We start from the raw sequence: 24844 nt of genomic DNA, 5'->3' as shown, positions 1-24844 counted from the left end.
AGCCAGAGTCATAGGGAGGGAGGGAGCGTGGGAGGCATCTGTCTATATGGTCATCATAGATGGGCATAGAGTGGGGTCACGCAATGGGGTCAGGTTGAAGTGTCGTCGCGATCGAGTGACGTCATCGTTGCAACATTTGGCGATCATGGCGACTGAAGTTCCAGAAGATCTGAGTGGCAACAACGGAGAGCTTGTGGAAGATTCTTCGGGTTAGTTGATATATAAATCAATTCAGGTGCAATGTAGGACTCGTATTTTGATGTTCCGCAAGTTGCTTTTGCTTTTGTGTGTTTAGTGTTTTTGCCCGACGGTGTTTTCATTCAAACATTCAGCAATGCTAGCCATGGCTAACATCAGCTAAGCTAGGCTTAGGCTATGTGATGTTCAAGAGCTCGTATGCTAGCCTTGTTAGGAATAGGACGATTCCATGTTGATCCAGACATACCTTATGCAAACGTGAGGAAGAATTGTGTGGGTTTATAACAAGGAGACGATTAAGTGGTAATCTCCAGGACAAATGTATGTCCATAGCTCTGGTCCATAACTAATGCCTTTGCATAGAGTATGTCCCTAGTTAAAATACATCACTTATATTAAGGAGGCACTTACCCAAGTACCCAATACAATTTACTAAGAACAAATACCGTTGCAGCTATTCTATCCAGCAAACCAGCCACTGCTCTAGTCAAGTCCACAAGCCACAGTAGTGGTCCCATGCAGTCCCACAAGTGTCATTCTCATTCCATGCATGTATGCTGACTGACTATGCCCAGCTACAGTATAATGCACTGAACAGTGAACAATGTGTTGTTTTTATTTGCTCTGATATAGTGTATAGGAAATTATTACCAACCAAACAGTTATAATTAGTTGGCTATTCCTCAGCAAGTTATTTGCTGGTTAATTCAAACTAAACTTCACGAGGAAACTCACTTTAGGAGATTGTGACTTCGTCATAAACACAGAACCATTACATCATACACTAACAGGAAAATAACTGACTGGGTTTGGGACCAATGGGAGCCTTGACCACCCCCTCCAGCTTGGTGGTATAAAGGTTGACAATCTCAATCTCATATCACAATATAGACATTTTTATATCACAATATAGCATATTTTTTCTATTTGTGTACTATTTTGTGTACTTACTTACTTGTCAATACAGAGAAATAAAATGGAGAAGTGCCAGTAATGCCAATTACAATATGCAAAATCACAATATCCAGTCTAATGATTATAATATTTCCTACTTCCTTTCTCTAAAAATGGCACTGTTGTTGGCACTGGTGACCGCTAAGCGCGTCAGTGACATTCACGCTTTCTCAGTAAGTGAGGAGTGCACTCGCTTCTCTGAGGATAGAACAAGGGTGGTCGTTCTGCCTAAGAACCAGCTGGCCGCGTGTGTACCAGTGGATCTAGTGGAGTTCTGTCCAGAGGAGAGGAGGCATAATCTGTGCCCGGTACGGGCGTTATAGATTTATATGGACATAACGGCGACACACAGGAAGACAGCTCAGTTGTTTGTCTCCTGGGGCTCCAGGACTCTGGGGAAGGCTATAACTAATGTGAGGATCTCACAGTGGATAGTTAAAGCCATAGAACCGTCATACTCGTGTAAGGGGTTGCAGCCTCCCGTAAGTGTGAAGGCACACTCTACTCGAGGGATGGCGACATCCTGGATTGAGACCGGTTTACAGAGGGCCCAGGATGTGGGTTAGGGTTAGGGTGTACCGGCTTACAGAGGGCCCAGGATGTGGGTTAGGGTTAGGGTGTTACTGTGTACTGCAGCAAGTTGGGGATTCTCTGAACTTTTGCTACATTTTATAGGCTGGATAGCCTGTGGCGCGTGCAGTTCTCAGTGTGGCTTCCAGGTAGAGACCAGAGATTCTTCTCCCTGCCGGTTGTAAACTGGAGGGGATCGTATAGTATTACACTAAGCACTGAACAGATCTAGCATCTGTCAGCTCTTTTACGCTGACCTAAGACATGTCTCTGAATGTCGGGTTATAAGATTGGGTTATGACTGCCCGGTGGGCAGGGCATAGGCCCTCCTTGCCTTACAGGCGATGAGTCGGGCTTGGACTTTGTGGCAACAATAAGGGAGTGTATCACGTCTCCTAAAGCGAGTTTCCTCGTGAAGTTTCATTTTAATTAACAATAGGTTACGAAGGTAACCACAGGCTGTTACACATGTAAATTAATATGTATGTACATATGCACAGAGCCACAGAGTGCATATGTTTTGTGTGTGCACTGCTGTGCAGTCTCTATATGCATTGCAAGGCGTCATGTGCCAGTGTGCATAGTATGTGTTTAATGGGGCTATGTGGGATTTTGTGTGACGGGCAGACAACAAAAAATGTTATGCTTGTCCAATGAATGCAACATAAAAGTTCAGCATCTCAACAGAGCTGATAAGTCTCTAACTCTGTCAATCAATTGTACGCTACTTAAACCAATTAGCCCTTCACTAAATCCCACCCTAAAAAACGATTGTCCAATGCCAATCCAAATAGTTTAGCAACGGTTGCTAACTTGCTATGCAGGTCAAGCTTTCTTCGCTGCCAACGTGCCTATTGGACAAGGATGGGTTGGGGAGGGACTTAGTGAAGGGCTAATTGTGTTTTAATTTCTGCTAACCGTCAGCCATGGAGACCAGTGAGAACCCTGTCCCGCCTCCTATGTCAGAGGTGTCCGAAGAGAACGGTGGTGGCGGCACCGGCGAGGTCCCCGAGGTCGCTCCCGATACCGTTCCCTACTCCACTGCCCCGCCCGCAACAGAGGAGGAGGAGGGGGAACTTCCTGTGGATTTTGAGCGTCTTTGGACGGCTGCCAACGAACACCCCCAAGACTTCTCCAGTTGGACAGACCTCCTGCAGTACTGTGAACAAGAGGTATGTATGTATGACTGTCGATGGTGGTGTATTGTCTGTGGGTTATAGTGCTGCTCAAATGTGAATCTCGATTTTTTTTTCTCCACAAGAATTGAGATCATGATTCTCACACGATTCTCATTTTTTCAATGAAAATATTTATTGTCTTTAGTCTGTAGTTGCTGAACATTACTACATTCAAAATGTGGGCCTGGAGCCAACTACTGTGGCTTTAAACGGACAACATCAAAGCTTGTCTTGAACCTCTATTAAAGACACTCTCTTGTAGCAAAAACATAAGAGTAACTAAAATGAATTGGACAGCCAAATAGTCCTGCACGATTTTTCACAAAATGAGATTTCATAGGTGTCTGTCTATTTAGATATAGGGGATTTTAATTAATTCAATTTAATTAATTGTGCAGGGTTACACAAAAATAAGTACAAAATGATCATGGGTTGCTTCTGTATTGGTTAATAATCACTACTACTGTCAATAGGTTACCTACTTGACCTTCATGTGCAGTATGTGTAGTAGTACCTGTCCTACCTATAAATGAAGCTTTTGCGTACAAGACTAAGGCCCTCATTTATCAACGGCCTAAAGCCCTAACCACACCAAAGGGTCAAGACGGTTTAGCGTTGTCCCTGTGGTGTGATATGTCTTGTTGTACGTTGACCCTAGTGATTCAACACATGGAATTCAATGGCCCAGACCACACCAAAGGGTCGAGACGGTTTTAGCGTTAACTTGCAACCGTTTGGACCCAAGGAGTTGCATGGTGACCCTTTGGTGTGTGTGGTTAGGGCTTTAGCTATATGTGCAAAGATAATTATTAGTTTTCCCCCTATCCACAGAGTCACCTCACAGCATCGCGCAGAGCACTGACAGCCTTCCTGGCACGCTATCCTCTCTGCTACGGGTACTGGAAGAAATATGCTGATTTGGAGAGGCGTGCAGGTTACAACAACAAAGCAGAGGAGGTAAGGGGGATGATACTGTAAAAATACCATTGCTTGTTTAGACTGAAAACTAGAAAACAGCAAGCAGACTAGAAAACAGCAAATCACTGTGTGTGTGTGTGTGTGTGTGTGTGTGTGTGTGTGTGTGTGTGTGTGTGTGTGTGTGTGTGTGTGTGTGTGTGTGTGTGTGTGTGTGTGTGTGTGTGTGTGTGTGTGTGTGTGTGTGTGTGTGTGTGTGTGTGTGTGTGTGTGTGTGTGTGTGTGATAGAAGTACATCAGTATTCTCGAGTATGTCTTTTGTGTAAAGATAGGTATTCACATGTATGTCACGTGTGTGTGATATTACAGGTGTGTGTGCAAGGCCTGCAGGCTATTCCTCTGAGTGTCGATCTGTGGATCCACTACATCAATTTATTGCTGGGCACGTTGGACATGAACCTTCCCGAGTCACCCAAACGCATCCGAGGGTACAGACACATATTTCAAATTTATTTAGAATCTAGTTCCAAGCTTTAAGTGAATTATAACGTATTTAGAGGTGGCAGAATCTCATTCACAAGCTGTCTTGTAAACTAATTATCCATGATCATTATGTCTGATTTATCCAAGGGCAAATCTTCCTAAAAGTTATTATAAGCTACCACCCATGTTAACTATACACATTCTCCCTGAAGGCCCTTTTCATTAAAAAAAACAATATTATAGCAGATCTACAAGCCCATGATGTGTCGCATTGTGAGCTTGTAGATCAGATAAATTTTCTACTTTTGCATGACACCATTGTATGACCAAGTAACATAATATTAAGTGTTTAACAAGTCTTGTGTGGTTGTAAACATCTTTCCTTCATTTCAGTGTGTTTGAGGATGCGGTGTCAGCAACCGGGCTGGACTTCCACTCTGACCGTCTGTGGGACCTTTATATTGAATGGGAGAAGGAGCAGGGAGACATGAAGGCTGCTGCCGCGGTTCTCGACAGAGTCCTCCAGGTCCCAACCCAGCTTTACAGCAGCCACTACGACAAGTAAGCGCTTTGTGCACAAGCTTTTATTTTACACAGTCGTCCGGGATCACAGAAACATCACTAAACATACTCTCTCCCCATAGTGCTGCCGGAATTGTCCAAAAATCACATTCGGATATTCGTTTTAAAAACCCATGTGGATTCGAGCAATTCGACCCATTCGGATTTCGGATTTCAATTCGAGCCATTCGGATTTTTTAATTATTAATTATATTTACACCGATGCAACCTGAGACATAACATTTAAGATCACATTGCTGGCGCAACTCTCTCTCTCTCCGCGCATTGGTGCTGCTGAAAACCGAGTTGGAACACAACGCATGCATTCTCCCTTCTCCAGTAAAACTTCACCGACATTTTTCTTAAATGAGCAATCCTACCACACAGCCTCATCAAAACGAGGCACGGAGGCAGTATTAATTCACAGAACAGAACACTGCATTGCTGCTGCTGCAGCCGGACCCGGCACCACATTTCATCCTTACGCATTTTATTTATAATTTCCTGAAGGATAAAGTCGCTTCATGATTGATGAGTAATAGATCTGTGTGTTGTCTAAAAATATACTCTCCCGTCCGTCCGAAACAACACCGAAGCAAAGCATGTCCCAGATTCTGATCACTAGATACGCTGTTGACGGAAGATTTTACCCTTCTGAGCAGCGTACACCCACTGCGCAAAGAACGTAAAAGGCTCACTACGCAGGCTGCGCTGCGTACTAGTCTGCGTTTAGGAAGAGTACGAGGCAGAGCTGATTTATTCTTCAATGTATGCCGGTGTCGGTATCAATAAAATAATGTTCTTCTTTCTCCTGATCCACCACCAAACGTCTTTTCCTTTCTACTTCTCATGTCCTTTTCTACACACGCCTTACTTTCTATGACCCCTCCTCCCAACCCACACACACACCTGTCAGGTTTAAGGCACACCTGAACAACCACGAGCCCAAGGAGGTCCTTCCCCCAGAAGAGTATGCAGAGCTGAGAGTTCTGTGCCGTCAGAGCCAGAAGGCGGAGCGTGCTGAGCAGGCCCAGGAGGAAGAGGAGGAGAGGCCACCGGGTGAGGAGGAGCCCGCCACCCCCGAAGGCAAAGACTCTGTGAGTGACAAATAACCCTGATGAATATCTGCATTCTTTGCCATCACTGTAATAATGTTTGTGTTTAATTAATAAATGTTACAACAAAACTGTTGGATTTTTAAGTGCTTATAAAAGCTTTGTTCATTCAGGAGGAGCTGATACAGAAGATGAGAGAGCAGGTTCTGACTCAAAGGGACAAGGTCTACCAGCAGAACGAGGGAGAGGTCCGCAAGAGGTGGCATTATGAAGACAATGTGAGTCACGGTTACCTAACGATGGTTCTACCTCTCTCTCCCTCCCCTTTTCACTCCACTGCCACTACCAGTACTTGGCTCTATCTGGTCTCTGCCTGGTCTTGTAGTTCATGTATTTAGCAGATAGTACATGGTCAGTGCCATGAATCTTTGTCAACAGTAACATTTAAATAGCATACTAATCAGCTCTGCAGATACAATTTACAATTTAGGCATTTAGCAGACGCTCTTAATCCAGAGCGACTTACATTAAGCAAGAACAAAAAGCATGGGGAATACATCACATAAAAACATTTATCATGAAACATGCGTAAGCTAAGAAAGTAACAGTGGAATATCTATAATGAAATAAGCTATACATCTATACTACTATGATATACATTATGTACTATGACGTGCTATGACTACATACAATGCACTTATGCTGTTTACATAACATGCATAACATGCTATAAGTCTGTATCAAATCAGATAAACAATATACAAGCATAACTAGTATTAAGGGTCAACAAGCAGATCCGATTTATTTTATTTCCACCTGCCATTTCATCCATGTATTTTCTTTGCCTGCTCCCTTCTCTCTCCCTCACTGTCTCCTGTCCCTCCTGTAGATTAAGCGGCCTTACTTCCATGTCAAGCCTCTGGATCGAGCCCAACTTCGAGCCTGGCACGCCTACCTGGACTGGGAAATTTCTCAGCTGAACAAGGACACCAAGGAGGAACCCAATCAAGGTACTGCGATGAAAAGGGCAGTAATGCTGTGTATTATTCTATATTGACTAATCCACTGAATTGAATGATTTTCTTTTTTTTTATCCTTTTTCTTTTTTTTCTCAGTGATATGAAATGAACAGTGTATCATAATAAACAGTGAGGCTCAGTCAGTCTAATCATGCCAGCAACACAACAACACCAGAGGGAGTTCAACAAACCATGTGCAACCCAAACACAAACAAGGATTGATTGATTGATTGATTGAAATATTTATTAACAGTTTGCAGAATTACAGTACATTTCAAGCACAACTCAATACAAAGACTGTTAACTGCGAGTGGACGACCCAATAAAGCATTACACTTGTTTACAACAGGGTCCACCTAAATTAATTTCACTCCTGCCACAAAAATGTGGAACGCCCTACCAACTGTCATTAAGACATGTAAATCCCTTGACTCCACCCACCCCTTTCCCCCCTCACTGTATATGTTTCCCCCCCCTTTTTACCTCCTTTATGATGATTTCCTGTTTTTGGCTTTATAGAAGTGTAGCCTATAGTGTACAAATTAAATCTTATGATGAATTGAAAACGGTGGACCCTCTTGTAAACAAGTGTAATGGTGTTGTACACTCACAGAGTAACAGTTAACAGTTTTTGTATTGATTCGTGCAAATACTGTAATTCTGCAAACTGTTAATACAAACTTAAATCAAGCAATCAAGCAATAATGTTAACTCATGGCTTGGGGACTGGGGAGGCGCGCAGTTGCTGCGTGGTGTGGAGCGGCTGGAAGTTGAACCTTTCAATTCATCATATATTAAATCTATCGTCAGTTAACTTGGAATTTGTTTAATAATATTAATCATGGTGAGGGGACGTTTTTGAATGGTGAGGTGTTTGTTTCATGCGATGCGCTGCGCTGCTGAGCGGGCATTTCCTTGGAGTGAGAATGGTTGCCATTGCGATTCCAAAACTAAATGACAGTGTTTGAAATAATTCAAGTGAAGACAGTGTGCGGGATTCCTTTTTTCTCTACTTCTCAGTTCCAGTTATCCGACGCACCTGTCCATTGTAGGTGTGCAGAAGGACTTTTTCTTATAGTCAGTCAAAAGATAAAAACAGTTCTGTCCGTCCTGTCCTGTCTGTCTCTCTCTCGTCTCGTCTCGTCTCTCGCTGACATCAATACAAAGTTGAAACCTGTTACAACGATGCGCCCTTATCCATAGGCTACGTTTAGCCTAATCTCTCTCTCTCTCTCTCTCTCTCTCTCTAAATGACAACATAACTCTGATGTCGTATATTTCGTCTGACGGCCTGAGTCTGAGCAATGCACCTGAGCAATGCACGATGCACCTGGCTGTTAGGCTACAATATCGCAAGGTATTAATATTCGCTCAAAACAAAGCGTCGGACAGCGTTTTTAAATTAGGCTACTCCAAACCAGACCCACCTATAAATGTTGTCTGTTGTGACATCAATGGGATCGCAGGAAAAAGACGCTCAACACAACTTGTCTTGATCTGAAATGATGTGAAATCCGTTCGCTTTCTTATTTCTTTTTTTAACGGCGGGCTGTGGGAGATTTGATTGATCCTTAATAAAACTGTAGTCCATAATATCCGTTCCAAAACTCTGTTGGCCTGCACCCCCTGTTGCCTGCTCCTGATAGCTGACCCCCCCCCCAACGCCCAGAATAGTTATTTGGCCCAAAATGATTTATATATATTATAATCACACAATCAAAGACCGGATCGTTTGCAGCTGGTAATATGGGGGCCGACAATAACCGCGGTAAACAGGTAGCCATCAAAGCATAATGTCTCCCATATTCATGGTTCTATTTTACATCTGATGGCCTTGTCTTTGACGCGGCTTAACCCCTCATCATCCTCTCATCGTAGAGCCCAGCGAAGAAGTAGAGGAAGGATCAGAGGTCAAATCCCAGGGTGAAGAGGAATCACATGATTCTCTCTTACCCTCTGATGATAAGAGAGTTGACATCCTGTTTGAGCGCTGCCTTATTGCCTGCGCACTTTATGAGGAGTTCTGGATAAAGGTAAGTACAAGTGTGTGAGTTTGTTAACTGTTCATTTATTTCAACTATTTGTTGTTGTATGCTGTCCTTAACTTTTGTTTATTTTTGGATCTACATTTAGGATTTTATTGAAAATAATGTATTATTTTAAATGTGTTTCTTTAAAGACCTCAGTGAATGTAAGAGGAATTAAGGTGTGCATGTCTGTGTTTTGACAATGTATGTCCAACTATGTGTTCCTCAGTATGTGCATTACCTGGAGGCAAGAAGTTTGGAAGAGGCTCGTGCCGTGTTCAGACGAGCCTGTGAGATACACCTGATTAACAAACACACCATTCATATGCAGTGGGCAGCCTTTGAGGAGAGGCATGGTAAGAGAACACGCGCATACACACGGACCCCTTTTCCACCGGTTAGTTCCCAATGGGAACCGGTTCAGTTCTTTTTTTTGTTCTTAGTCCATGAGCCAGAGCTCCAACATTGGAATGTTAATTATGAATTTAGTGGGCAAAACTATACCTGAGCTCTGGCTCATGGACTAAGAACCAAAAAGAAGAGTCACACACAAGACAAATTTCATTTCTCATTTTTCCATTCTCGTCTTCATCACTCGTGTCGTTTCACTGGCCCTAACATTAACTAGGGCTAACTATCTACCTGAGTTCAGAAATGTTCAAGCAATAAATCCAGTAATTTACAGTAACATGTTTTATCATTTTAAAAAAAATCAACAGCGGAGATAAATCACTTTCTAGCCATCAATGAAACCTACTTGCTAAACATTGATCTGAAAAATTGATACTTGATATAATTAAAAAGTCTGTCTGAGTTTGAACTTTTTAAAACCATTTCAATTATAAAAACTTGATTCTAACAAATAAATATGAATTGCACATTTTTCATGAATAAATAAATACAAATTACTAATTGATTTAAATAACTATATATGACCCCAAGTTTGGCTTTGTGTGACAATCTGATTATTTATCATCCAATAGAGATTTATCATTTTGGAAAAACATGGTTTATCTTGGATAATATAGTTAGTTGGTTGCTGCGAGAGTGAGGTCTAGCCAACACCAAGTCGGGATTCCTGGATCTCTGCCCTCCACAATTTCCTATCCAACATCAAGTTATTGAGCTCTGCAGTGTTGTCAGCCAAGCTGTTGCGCCACAGTACATCTACATAGGTGGTACACTTCTTTTCCCTCCAGGCTTTGCCCTGGGTTGGCTCCCATAGGGTCAATTTACTTTCCTCAAGTTCTGGGTGCCTGCCAGCCTCATCCTTCTCTCTTTGACTTTGTCCATGACCCGTGGTAGGTCCCCATAGAGGTCCACATATCTGATGCGGTCCGTCCATGTGACACCTAGTGCCATTCGTAGCATTCTTGTGTAGACTCCATCCAGGGCTGGATAATTTAATAATGAGGGTAAACGTTTCTCTATCAGGTGACCTGACTGAGGCTCGGCGAGTACTGGAGGCCCTAGAGACAGCCCTGCCGGGGTTAGCTGTCGTTCGCCTCCGCAGGGCAGGCTTGGAGAGACGAGCAGGCCGCTTGGATGAATCGGAAGCCTTGTTGCGGGATGCTGTGACCCAGTCTATAGACAACCCTTCACTCCATGCCTTCTACTCCATCAAGCTAGCACGCCTGCTGCTGAAGCTAGGCAGAAACCCATGCAAAGCCCGGGGAGTTCTACATGAAGCCCTGGAAATCAGTCCAGTGAGTAAATGTGTTCACAAGCACACACATAGTTACTGCTAGAATAATATTGGCTCATTTGAATTTCCAGCAGTGTATCAGACAGTAAGTCATAGCAGAAAGAGTTCATAATTGGTTACTACCTCAAAGGAATGTCCTGTTCTTTTTCACCTCAGACAAAATAATTCTTTACTATCTACTGCACCAGGACAACGGTAAACTGCACATGAACCTGTTGGAACTGGAGGTGTCAGGGGATCTGCGGGGCTCTGCTGAGGGGGTGCAAGAGTGTGTGATGCGGGCGCTGTCCGCGCCTCTCCCTCCACGCACCAAGATCCTGTTCTCCCAAAGGGGCCTGCAGTACGCAGAGGACTACGGACACTCTATCCAGAGGTCAGCGTTTATAAAAGTTTAAAAATAATGTTGCCAAAGATGAAGTCAACATCAGTCTTCATTTTGATTTGGAGTACAGTGTGTGTGCGGTTAGATTTAGTCAACAACCTGGATGTTTTCTCCACTGCTTCTGTGTGTATCTTACTGCCAGTTGTGACTGGTATGTGATCTGTCTGTTCATTTGATGTATGGTATAGATATAGATAAACCTTTATTGATCCCTGTGGGGTAATTCAGGTGTTATTGTTGGCAGTATAGAAGCATGAATCCCTTCAGGTGACAGGTCTGGGATAGCCAAACCTGTATGGTTATAAACCACCCAAAAGACTAATCATTGTGTGTATTCCTGCACTATCTGCATCAAGGACTTTTAATTGTACATACATTTTGTTTTGATTGTATTGTTCCACTTGTTTTTGCTTTGGCAATCTCTGCTTGGTCCAGTGGATTGGCCTGCAGGTGTGTTTAACATCGCCTCTGTGTCTCTCCTCTCCAGTGTGCTGTCCATTTATGAGGAACACCAGAAACTGTTGAAGCAGCTGGGTGGGAAGAAGAGAGCAGCAGCAGAGAACGGGTGAGAAGGGGTGACTGACTGGAGAGAGCACTTAAAAAAGTTGGTGAAACAATTTGGTTTCATTGGTTGATGGATAGCACACATGGTTTGGTTTCCCAGCTGTGACAAAAGCATGCAGTGCTTGTATTGATTGGCCAAGTAGTTTGATGGAATATTGTGTTATTTGAATTTGTTCAATGTTTTGTTTTTGCTGAAAAGAAGTTTGAAATTAGGTTCACAAGCAATTTGAGGCCTTCAAGTTCATGTTTGTTGAAGATAGATTCTTCATATGAAGTGGAAATGTAAGGTTTATAAAATAATTTGCTGCAAGAATAGATACTTCTAATAAGAAAGAAAACATTTAAGAAATGTGTGGATATTTGCCCCCAAAATAATTGCACATTAGTCATTTGTAATAAAACCGGTTGACTGACTGATTTCATGATGAATTGATAGTGACAGTGAAGATCCAGAGAAGATGATGAAAGCAGATGACAGTTCAGCTGTCCCTGTGAGCCCGCAAGTCCCGCCCACCATGCCACATGTCCCCATAACCACACCTCCTCCAACTATGATTGGTGCCGACAGCACCCAGGCTGCAGGCTACGGAGCATATAGCAGCTGGTACCAGGTATGAGACACACTACTGCACTGGCAGAACTATTGACACCAGTGGAAGGAGTTTGAAATGATTTAAATAGCAAGTGAATGGACATAATTGCTTACAATTATTCTATTGAGATTGAATCTATTCTATGTCATAGTGGGTTTTTTTCATAGTGTAATTTCCCTCCTCTTCCAGCAACCCCAGTACGGCAGCTATGGATACCAAAACACCTGGAATTACAACCAAGGCTATTATCCTCCAAGCTAAGGGGGTTAGGGGGAGGGCAAAGACTGACACCAACAGGCTACAGGAAAGAAGTTCACCAAGGATTACCTCCAAAAGGACCAACCAATCAACTGAACCACTGAGTCTTTCTGGTCTTCACATGCTGCTAAAAAGCATGGTTGCAGCTTTTCTATTACATCTTTATGACCTTCCCTGCGATTACCTCACTGATGTGGATTTGTGGGGATAAAGGGGAGAAGGACTCAAATGGAGAACTTAACATTACATGTCCTGCCTGTTCACTGTTCATTTTCATTCTGAAGAAAGGTGGCACTTGGGGAGGGGGAAACATGCAAACTGGTCCAGACACAGTATTGTTAGGTTAGAAATATGTACCAACTTGAGCCTGCTTCTCCAATGCATCTTTGCATTCGGTTCATCTTCAATCATTGGTGTTCAACAGAGATAATCTTAGCACTTTGGTGTTTTAGTAGAGAATTGCTTCCTGTCCACAGGTTTTAAGAAAGTTATTTTTGTATGATCTACTCTAGTAGGAAGTCAGCACCCTTGCCCTCATTTTAAGTTGTCCACTCAACCATACAAATGATAACATTGCGTATGGTTGGCGTCTTGCATCATTCCATGAAGTAGGCTAGTTGTTTTTCTAATGTATATAAAGGTTTTTATATGTGCGTCGTCATGGCAGAGTGTGTTGTGCATTTTGTCTGTCTGTTATCCAATGCTCCTCAAATCTTTGCAGCTTAAAGATGACTGTGCTGGTTAAATGTTGAGCTACAGCAGTGAGCCTGACAAAGAGAAATAACCCCCTATGCCATGTCTACACAGGATTCTTTTGAACAGGTTAGAAAAGCATTTTCTGTTTGTTGGTATTGTGGCTACAGAGCTTGTTGAACAATATAATTGTCAACGTATTTCATTCCACTGATTCTGTTTCAGTGAATCCAGTGGAACAAAAGGCAAAGGAAACATCAATTTAAATACACTGTAAATGCTTGGTAATCATTTTAATATTGGAATTGAATTGCCTCTTGCTCCTGTTTAATTAAAATGTTTGTAAAATAGAACAGTATTGGTATGACTTTATATGGAGTTATGTGCATCAGCCTAAACTATTGACCTTATGCATACAGAATGTGGTAGTAAACAGCCCAGACATTTCTCCAAGTCAGTTTTATTTTAAGTAAGTTCTTTGAGTATGTATACAATTTCTTCGAACTTGTTAAAAAAAATGCAAAGTAGTTTTTCACTGAAAGGTCAAACAGGTTAAGGCCCCATCAAAACCAATCAGTTACGTTTCTTTGCTACAGTGACGTGTAAGGTTTAGGTTAAAGGACCATACCAGTTTAATTAGGACTTCTAGCTAGCTAAGTATAGGAAATTCACCATGCTGGTTATTTTGATCTAAAATTACTATTGTTAATGCAAGCCATTCAAGTTTGAACATTGACGTATCGATACACCTGCATTCGAACAAACATTTGAGCTTTAAGAGGGATTTAACAATGGTGTGTTTTGGCTAACATTGACAAATGTTCAGGTATATTCTGTAAGATTTATTGTACAGTATGGACAACATGTAAACAAACATGGCATCTAAAAATTAAAGCAATTTTGGTAAAGATGGTTGAGGTCTGTTAACCATGGATGTCAAACCTCAGGCTGGTGAAGGGGTTCCAACCAGCGCTGCACTGAAAACAAACAAGGGAGTGAATCCAGGACCTTCAGGACCTTACATTTTTAAATGGGTGAGTAAATATCCCCTTTTCCCTGTTTACAACTTGTTTTTCCAAAAGATTTTTAAAAAATGATACAAAAAAAGTAAAAAAAAAAAAAGAAATCATTCATAAAAAGATTTTTTTGAAAATGCCAGATATACAGGCTTACAACTGTGAGCTTGTAGATTGGCTATTTTCACTAGTTTGGGACGCAGGCAAAATGTCTCAAGCTAAAACGTTTGGGAACCACAGAACTAAGATGGTTGACTCACGAAGCTCAACTGGGAATGTAATTATCAAGAATTGTCAATTGATTGCTTTTATTGCAGCCTTGATCAAGTGACTTGACCAATGACCATTGGCAATTTCATGCTTTTTTTTGTACACAGCCTACTGACTGAAATCTAACTGTAGGGCTGTGCTTAAATGTGCTTTCAATTAGGCTACTTCTGGAAATTGGACTATAAATTAATGTTAAGACAGTGCAGTGGTACAGATCACACCTGAGGCCTACTTCTAATTTACATATAACTTACTGGTTAATCTATAGGTGGGAAGCTGTGTCCAGATGTTCATGTAATTTCCTTCGCTTTCAAGATTGCGAAGAGGAAATCCCACAAAATGGATTAATTTAGACCAAACCTGAGTTTCAAATAGAATACATGAACTGCTACATATTAGGCCAAATCATTTACTGTGTGAAATGTTGATATGTAGGCTGTTATTATGCTGACACAATCTGTGCAAAATCAGTACTGGTACTAGCCTACCATGTGAACATATGGGGCTAGCCTATACTGGTACAGAGTTCCAAACCTCAAGTGAACAAAACCTTTCAGTATGTTTACAGACCATCAGGCTTTTGATTATAGCCATATAGCACCATGCAGACACTCCCTCCACAGGCCGTCGGATGACACTGCAGTCAGAAAGCGCCTGTATAAAATGCAAATAAAATAGTATGCACATTCCTGTTCAGTGCTAAGAATGTTACCCAATTGTGTGTTGTGGCCAAATAATACGACTTTGTTGGAAGCACGCATGCACAGACAAAATAATCTGGCCCACACAATATTCACATTTTGACCAATCGAGACTACAACCTGAAATTAGTTTGACACCCCTGAATGTGGCTCATGTTGAGGTTCATTTTGACAATGACGTAGTAAAACTGGTACAGTCCTTTAAGATCATAGTCATTGCTTATATTTATTTGTTCTGTTGGTGTCATGGGGGTGATCATCAAAGCACGATCAGTCAATAGCCAGCAACCTTCAGAAAAATATTAACTGAACTAAATCACTTCATGTAGTTCACCACACAATTTAAAACCTTGCAACTTGCATCCTATTCATCCAGACACAGCCTAAGGTCTTAAAGTACATCACATGACTGTGGCGATTGACAAAAGGGACTTATTTTAAACTGAAGAAATAAAGATTCAATTGAAAATAGGTAATGTTTGTCAAGCGATTTGGTCATTTGAATAAGTAAAACTAAACTTAAGTGTGCAGGCTGTGTTCAGTTGTCTCAAAAATCCCAGTTATGTTTTGTTTTATTCAGGACTGTTTTTCTTTGCAGATATTTAACAGTATGAGGGAAAGACAGTTTCATGCAATCTGAACACAGCCTAGCTCTTTAAACTACCGTAGGTACAGCTAACTGGCTAATGGAATGATCCTGCAAAGTGGGCCCCCCTCCAGGGACAGTCCTTCTCTCCTGTTCATCTCTGGGGTCTCTTATTTTGAAGTAGTGGTGATGTAGGCTCACAGAGCAGCTACTCCTCTCACTTTTTGGTTACAACCAGCACAGCTGAAGGCACCAAACCTGAAGCAAAAGAGAAGAAATTAGACATGTTGAAAATTAACTGGTGAGCATCAGGAGCGACTTTTAATCAACCAGTGTGTGGTTGGTTTGGCAATGTAAATGACCCATGCCATTTTTCTTTTCTTTTACAGACACAGTTAAACCAGTATTTGAGACAGGTCTTTCCTAAATCTATAAACGGAAGAATTAAGACCTTATGTGCCTCCTCTACCAAGCCCTGCACTCACCCAGCTCTTTGAGGGGCTTCTCCATGTCCAGCTCGGTGTATACATGGCGGGGGTAGGCCGAAATCAGGGTGAAATCCTGGCCCTCAGGCACATTGCTGTTCATCTGGATGTAAACACGTACCGCCGCCAGTGGCTCCTGGGCCTTGAAGACCGCTGTGATGGCCGAGCCATCAAGCAGACGTACCTGTGAGCAAGGTAATGGGTGTACAGTAGCAGCTGGGTAAGGTTGTGGTGGTGCATTACAAGCAGAGGAGCCATTTTCACATTACGTCATATCTGAGTGTTAACCTTTTCCCCACTAAAAAAAAGTGTAGTCTACCGTCTGCGTTATTTGTCGGGAAGCGACGCTGCCAAAATACGTAGCTACGTTTATTCAGTTGTATATAAATGCGTTTGATTCGATCTAGTGGAAAGGCTACGCCATCTTCATTAGTGCACGTGCATGCGCGCGCACGCTTTCAGTTGCTTTAGTCTCCAAATTCCCCTCCCAGGCGGCATTTCTGATCAAAACAGTGCTTATTGTACGGAGCCTAGCGGTCGTAGTAATGGTGCCGGACAGTGCTGATCATCATCCATGCAGGGAACAACTGGTCGAGAGTCAACACACACCATTAAGTATGAACAAAATGGCTGCTGTATGAATACGGTCCGATTCCTGCCTCAAACTCCAATATTCTCAAAGCATGGATGTTGTGATATGTTCGTTGTCCTGTCCCTTTGCCTTACAATATGTTAACAGATTGATCAGATTGATCAAAAGGACGGATATTATTGGTATAATCGATCACATCGCTCTACAGGCAGGAGTTTTTTGTTACTTTTGGCTACATCTAGCTGCTTCAGCCACATCCGGGATAACATCCGGTCCGTCGGTAAAAGTGCTCCGCTGGGAGCTATGATTTAATGGATTAAATAACCACAGGCGTTCAGGGTGTTAATATGTTGAAACCGAGACGACAGACTTCACTCTAAAGTCTTCCAGCAATAATGAAAGCATGGTTGTGTCTGAGAGTGCCTGTACCTGTATCCTGCACTCATCGTATTCTTTCTTGGGAGGCGGAGGGCCCTGACTGGTGGGTGATAATGGCTGGGGTTCTGCGGGAGGGGGAGATATAGCAGCACTGGAAGATCCACCACCAAACTGGAAGGACAGGGGAGGGAGTGGACAGAGTACTGAAAAGGAATGAAGCTAACAACCATTGTAAATTCGATGTCCTACATAATTACTAACATCAAATAACATTATGCCTGGATGTTCATGGTTTCGGCGGCTTAGAGAGTGGTACCTTCTGCGCCCTCTCCTCTCGGTCACGCGCTATCTTCTCTTTCACCCGTTGTCTGATGGGAATAAGTCATTTGATGACAATTAGGAGGACCATCATCATCGGTGCAGTTCATACAGATCATGACAGAGTAGGAGTAGAAAGTACTGTGGCAGAGATGGCATTGATCTCAGTCTTACTTGGCAAGCTTGTCCTCCATCTTCTCTCTCCGCCGCAGGTCAGCCAGCTTCTTCATCTCATCGTCCTGCAGCTTCTGTTTAATCTGCAGCAGCTCCTGGCCGTGCTTCCTCCGCTGCTTCTCCCTGTCCACCTCCTCCGCCCGCTCCCTCTCTCTCCGCTCCGCTTGTTTCACTCGCATGAGCTCCTCTAGCCTGAAGTACATGCGTGTGTGTGGCAGTGCGTGTGATCAGACACAAATGCAAGACATAATGCTTATATGACACAGGCTTTAAAAAGGTGCCTAGTACTGCTTATATGACTTACAGCCAGGCAATGGGAATCATTTCCCCCCAATAACAGCGACTAATGTTACAACTCTGAATTGTTCAGGTAAGGCTATTAACCCAGGTAGTACTGGCCAACGCATTAAAATTGGCATCCAGATAATAACAAAATAAAATAAAGCCTCAGTCTTCACAATCACATGTTCACAAAAAAATGGCATTGGAGCATCTCAAGCCAATACTTTTGCGATGAAATCATCATGCAGTTGGTTTCACTATGGAACTGTGGCGAATATACTGAAGAACAGTGAGTGCACTCTGACCTTTTGACCTGTTCACGTTTCTCTTCCTCTGTCATTGGCCGCCTGGTACCCCCCTCCTCCTGCACCATGTCAGTCATGTCTATATCCTCTGTCCCTGTAAACAAAAGAAGAGTGTGAGTGAGTGAGGGAGGTTCAAAAAGAAGGGAAATAACTGTTTTAATACATCTAACTTAAATGTCTCCAAAGGGAAAAAAAAGGTGAGCATACCTTAAAGGACCACTTCACCACTTTTTAATTCATTGGCTGAGCACAGAATGGTGTATGATGATGTATGACGATAAGAGTGCCCCTCACTTCACACAAGTGTGATTTTCCCCGACTAAGTCTGTGTCTCATAGGAGGGCAGTTCAGAAATCTATGCGAAAATGGAAGCCATTGTTCTCACGATAACTTTTTTAAATCTAAAACAATCTTCCTAGCGATGTCACTGCTGGACGGGTTTCTGAACTGCCCACAGCCCTCCTATGAGACAGTCTCGAGTAAAATAAAAAGTATTTTATCATCATGAACATTAGTGAGGACCAATTATGTGAAGATAGGTTGAAAAGTGGTGAAGTGGTCCTTTAAGCAAAACGATATACTCTCACATGCCACCCACTCATAAAAATCATCAAAGTCTGAGAGAGAGAGAGAGAGAGAGAGAGAGAGAGAGGGAGAGAGCAACCACCAAGCCAGAGATGTCCCGATACTGTATCGGCCCATATTTGTCATATCGGTAAATATGCCAGTCTAACCACCGATCCGACACAGGGATAAGGGCTTGACACTATAGCAAGTAAATAAACTGCAAACTGCAAGTGTACATTTGAGTGAGGTGTCTGCTATAAACACAACATGAGATATATATATACTGTAGCTAGATAGCTATAAACACAACATGAGATCACAACAATGGAATCGGTATCGGCTAATACAGAAATTGTGGGATCGGATCGGGAACGAAAAATCGGGACATCCCTACACCAAGCTAACGTTTTACAGGAAAACCAGACTTACCTTCAGCCGTGTCTGCTACTGTGGGCTGTGCTGTGCTGGGCTGACTGTCTGCTGCACCCCCAAGGACAAGAGGAACCGTAGGAACGTAAGGCTCATCGACGTCTGGGTCATTCTCATGCTCCATTAACCTGAGGAGGAATGTGTATTACAGAGAAGCGATTCGAATGGGTTTAAAGACCATCGTGGTTGATTTATTACCACAAGCCTCTATCAATTTGAGGAGGTCAGATCATAGACATAGAAAGGTAGACATCTCATTCTCTGCTGCAATTCATTGCAGCGACCTGTATGGAACTGAGGGCGGAAGTGCGCCCATAGTTATATGGACATGAGTGTCATGGTGGCGTCCAGTCACCTAACTCACAAACCTCCCTTTCATTACGTGGCACCAACACGGAAGCTTGCTCTCACTTGAGAGCATTCGCCCCAGAGCCGGAAGAGGCCTCTACCTTTCTAATGTCTATGGGACAATCGGGTACATGTTGCAAGGGAGAGAGAGGACAGGGGGAATGCAGGAGTCATTCTCCAAGCTTATAAAGGAGCTATGAGGTCAATCTTGGCAATTCAATGGACAGTAATGTGTGTTCCTGAGAACTGTGGCGTTGTTCGGATCTTTCAGAATGTCAGCCCTCCGAAAAGGCTGGACAGGCGGCACACAATGTTATTGTTATGACTCGTGTTTGTCTTTTGTTGCAGACTCACCAGTCCATGGCTCGTTCGATACCCTGGTTCCCTGTGTTTGCCACTGCCTTCTCCCTGTAAGCATCAACAGAAACACTTAAAATTCTCCCTCCATACATGGCCTGTAGGTATTAGTACGGTCGTTTAGCTCTGATTATAACATCATACATACAACCAAATATCAATGTCTGTCACTCACGCTCTGTTTCTCTCAAAGCCCATCTCCAACAAGGTCTCTAGTGTCGTTTGTTCTTCCATCTTCAGCTGAAAAACAGATACAGGAAAAATGTAATTACCTTAGTTTTCCAGAGACCCATATGTAGCAAATATTACTAATTGTGTAGACTAACTGTAGAGACAGAGACATGCATTTTTATTTAGGCATTAAGATCATAATAAACCAAGCCAGATATCATGGTCTATTTTGGACATGGACGTGATTTGGAGAACATCAGCACATTGCCTTTTCTTTAGCATAGCCCACCACAGCAGAATAACTATTGTTACAACAAAGCAATGTAACCACTGTTCAACTAGAACCATTCTTAAACAGCCCAACTGACAGAATGTTTACTAATATTGGCTGTCTCACCTGCTATAGTTATTTATAATAACTTGATTTGAATAAGTAACTACCAAGGCAGATAACTAAAATTAGCTTCTCTGTGGCTAACGTTCATTGTCAGACAAGCTAACAAACCTCTCTGGCTAACCCTGTTCAAGAGCAGTGAACACAAATGATTTCTTCTCTGTTGTATTCGCAATGGACTGCTATGTAAAACACACGAAAATCGATTATTCAATGTTTTATGTTTCATCATGCTGGTCTGAGACAATGTTAGCTACTCACATCAGTCAACAACACACCGCCTTCCACTCTACGGAAGCCCAGTTAGGTCAACCGTCATACAACCACTGCAGGTCCAAAGGTTTGTCACTCAATACAACCATGATTCAATGCGACTATCCCGGAGTTGATGCATTATAGGCCAGCTAGTGCTACCACAATATTCGCATACCGTATCCTATACTGAGTGACTTCATTCGTTCATTTAAAAAACATTTCACTTACACATTAAGCCCTTATACTTACTATAATTAGCACATTGTCTCTTACCAAACATTCAGTGGTATAGCCTACTTTGGTTTATGTATTTTTTCTTTCCACATTACCCACATATCCTAAATGGATATGTGGATAATGTGGAAAGAAGTTGCAGTGTTGCCATTATTCTGACAATCACAACAAATCTACATTTAGAACATATTATCATAGCCTATTTAAATGTATTATGGCTTTCTTCGTCGATCTTCCATAATAATTTCTGTTATAAACCTAAGGTAGGTATGACAGCACTGAGCACTAATTAGGCTACTTTCAGGTTGCACTGCAGTCAGTGTGATCACATTGCAGTTGAACAATAGGCTATTGTTCAACGAATAGAAACTGTTGTTTAAATTAAGGTATCCATAATGAAAATGGTAGGCTACTACAGCAGATACAGAGCCAGACACATGCCACTTTGGGTTTGCTTTTGTTAATACATTTTCAAATGTAGTCTTCTGGATGGATGTTCAAGAGTCTAAGCAGAGGTTGAATGAGGTCCCCACAGAGTGGACAGTTCATGAACTCCTAGAAAACTACGGCATTGAAAAGATTTAATATAGTCTACATAAGTGGTTTTTATTATATGACATGTGATGACAGTTTAGAATTCTGCTGTTGAATTTACCCCCATTCACCACAAAATACGTATATCTTATCCTTGTCTCTGTATTCTTTTCGAAATACGACTGGTGGATATCAGTAACAGTGAATGAGAGGAAATGACTTGGCTGATCTGAAGTGTTTCATATCTGGATTGCTTCTCTTATTGGCTGAACTCAATCTAGTATGAAAGTAGCCTATCCCCTTGTGTCTATGTGTACGTTCAAACATATAATGCAGAGTTTGCTGAGTTTTATGAGCAGGTTGGGCCAGTTACATATTTACAGTAAGTGTAATGATTAATTTCTCTCTTCCCCACACAGTCTTAAGCAGCTCCCATTTACCATTGCCCCAGTAGGCTACACATTTCTTGCTCTCTCCCTCTAACCTCCTCCCTTTGTCCTTGCACTTCTTTACTCCCAATCTCGCTTTTTTCTTCCCAATTCATGTTTTTGTCATTGTCTTTCCTTTGTTTTATTTTTTCTGAACTTGAATGACTGAATCCGGCTTTGTTCACCCCTGTGAGTATTAACTTCCTTGTGTACAGGTATTATTTGTGGCAAATTTACTAATAGAATTCAATTGAGTAATACTTTATTATATATTTATAGTTGAGCCCTAAGGCTAGTATTTAGCATTTGTACCATCCTATAATATGATGGATTACATTGTGTTTCATTATTGTTTAGTTTTGCCTCTACCACTTAATTTGACTTGAATACTTACTTGGCGGGACACATAATGGCTGCCAGAAAAAATGTTAAAATGAGTGACAACAGAGAATAGCTCCCACCACTGCTTCCAGATAGAAACTTATAGTTGCTAGGAAACAAATATAATGCCAGTCAGTAAGCAGATTTTTGGCAAGTATTGCTTAGCAACATAAACTAGTTCCATGAACATGAAGTGCAGAGGCCCTTTAATACGATTTAAATAGAATTAACTCTTCAAAAGTATTCTGTAATTGCAGCTCCATTCGTCAGATACTGAGATAGAAGATACTGAGTCTTTGAATGCAATAGTAGAACAACATCACAGAACAACAGAAGGCTGGAGGGCGAAGACAGTTGGAGGAGGTAATCGGAACTAAGGTCACTTAGCCCACCCTTATATTGTTTTATGGCCCTGTTTTTCACATCATGGAAGGGTTAAGGGTCAAAGCTCAGTCAGGATAAGTACAGAGATTCTGGGGAACCTAGGAGTGAAGGCCATTGCATTAATGCAAGTGCACAGGGCAGTTATAATGTCCACTGCCCTTTGAGTGCCTATCAATCAAGCAATGCTTATAAGTAAAATATTAATAGAAATGAATTGCATGGTTAATTTTCCTTTCCTCTAGTGTGGCACACCTTCTTGACTCATCATATTCCTTTACTCCTCATTTGTTTCATTCAATAAACCTGGTTTTTATTGCTACCATTATAGTGAGGACAGTGTAATCTCGGAGGCAATAAAAATCAAGATCAAAGGACAATGTATAATTCTTTATTGACTAGTTATTAAGTCTCAGTGGTATTGTCATATCACATGATGGCTTAGATATGTCCACTGTAAAAAGATTTTAGGCAGCCAGCAGTTATTTCTTTACCGAAAGAGGGCAGTATTGTTGCATGTAAAGAAACCATGTGAAGCTAAACCATTATGAATGATGAAGACTAATTTATGTCTTTGTTATCTTACAAGGATATGGTGGTTGAAGAATATTTTATATTCAAATGAAAATAATATATTTAAATATACCCATAGCGCATATCGCAATAGTTCCATCATGAATACCAATTGGTCTCACATTGTGTGGGACAGAGAAGTGAAAGTGAATATGATGTCATGACTGCCTGCCTGTCTGTATGCCCATCTCTCGATCTGTCCTTCACAATTTGACTGTCTGTCTTGCTCTCAACCTCTATCTTATTTAATACAGGTCTGTTGCAAGCAACAGGACAAGCACCGGCCCCTCCTGTGTGATGTGAAGTGAATGGCACCACGATCAGATGAGGCCTACAAAATGCTGCTTGAGTGGGTCCCACCAGCTGTAACAGCATCTCCATATGGAAATGTTGAGGCTTCCAGTGGAGCTGCTGTTATTTGTGGAGGGGCACCCCATGTCATCTAAACGCCACAAAAAAACACTGTGACTAAAAGACACTGTCTTGTGTGTGTGTGTGTGTGTGTGTGTGTGTGTGTGTGTGTGTGTGTTAGAGAAAGAGAGACAAATAATACTGGACATCTGTTTTTTGTGATTACCGTACATGTTTTTTCTGTTGAATTTCCTATTCACAATAAAGTAAAGGTTATAAACTCAGATAGTCTCAGTTTATTTATAATGCTATTTCTTCTCAAAATGTTGAAGGATGCTGCATGCCCCACACAGTGTGTGTGTGTGTGTGTGTGTGTGTGCGCGTGTGTGCGTGCGTGCGTGGGGTGTGTGTGTGTGTTAGATCAGATAATGAGTTGTGTGTATGTGTTAGATCAGATAATGAGTGGTGTGTGTGTGTGTGTGTGTGTGTGTGTGTGTGTGAAAGACTGAAATCTATAACCACCTCTTCAAGATAGCTTTCCCCAACTGAGGTCTGGTTAAGATGTCCCCCCATCCCTTGTTTAAACATTTATGTGTTTAACCTTGCACTGATCTTGTACTTGTTTTTATTTGTTTTCTTGAATAAAGTCGGTTGCAACTGGCTAGTGTTTTATAAAGCGCTTTGAGTATCTAGAAAAGCGCTATATAAATCAATGAACAATGGAAACACCCCACAATGGAAACAAGCCTGCCGGCTTTCTTAATTGTGTTTAGTATCCTTTTGGATTAATTTTCAATAAACTATATATTCAATCAAACAATCAATCAATCAAAACCCTGATAATAATAATGAAAGCGAAAGATGACAGTGTCTAAATTCAGATAAACTGACTGTGAATACATGTAGCCTACCTGAACTAACATAATTAGCCCGTGGAGCATCATACATAAGAATAAGTCATATAAAGTCAAATTGATTGATTGAAAATTGTATTCACTCAGTTTGTAGAATGGGTAGTTTGAGGTTCCGTAGGCTATAGGTAGGCTACAGTTCAACGAAGTTACAGGTCAATACAAAATCTGCCAAGAGGACAAAACAATTAAAAAACAATAAATTGTTTACATATAGGGTCCTCCAGTTCGTATAACGCTAAAACATTTACTGTAATTCACGTGACCA

General features: G+C 41.8%; 2 protein-coding genes across 2 annotated transcripts; one reads left to right on the top strand and one right to left on the bottom strand.

Moving 5' to 3' along the window:
• Window positions 1-139: 139 nt before the first annotated feature.
• Window positions 140-13123, top strand: LOC308323122 (pre-mRNA-processing factor 39). The gene is made up of 15 exons (XM_080774748.1): window positions 140-209; window positions 2647-2894; window positions 3732-3857; window positions 4185-4303; window positions 4692-4859; window positions 5776-5956; window positions 6088-6192; window positions 6804-6924; window positions 8812-8966; window positions 9190-9316; window positions 10395-10666; window positions 10854-11038; window positions 11535-11612; window positions 12048-12222; window positions 12394-13123. The coding sequence occupies exons 1-15, from the start codon at window positions 146-148 to the stop codon at window positions 12463-12465; spliced, it is 2196 nt and encodes a 731-aa protein (XP_080630874.1). The 5' UTR covers window positions 140-145; the 3' UTR covers window positions 12466-13123.
• A 2219-nt stretch (window positions 13124-15342) lies between these two features.
• ubxn1 (UBX domain protein 1) lies at window positions 15343-20841 on the bottom strand. Its single transcript, XM_080774749.1, has 10 exons — window positions 20790-20841; window positions 20139-20203; window positions 19961-20014; window positions 19259-19386; window positions 18263-18356; window positions 17676-17867; window positions 17500-17551; window positions 17235-17354; window positions 16214-16397; window positions 15343-15986 (listed from the first exon to the last, which is right to left on the bottom strand). Exons 2-10 carry the CDS (start codon window positions 20195-20197, stop codon window positions 15946-15948), a joined length of 924 nt encoding a protein of 307 aa, XP_080630875.1. The 5' UTR covers window positions 20198-20203; window positions 20790-20841; the 3' UTR covers window positions 15343-15945.
• Window positions 20842-24844: the final 4003 nt, after the last annotated feature.

This window comes from Protomyctophum bolini, assembly GCF_963924005.1.
Source record: "Protomyctophum bolini genome assembly, chromosome: 10".
NCBI lineage: Eukaryota > Metazoa > Chordata > Actinopteri > Myctophiformes > Myctophidae > Protomyctophum > Protomyctophum bolini.
The sequence above is the reverse complement of the archived record's forward strand: the minus strand, read 5'-3'. Positions and strand labels throughout refer to the sequence as shown.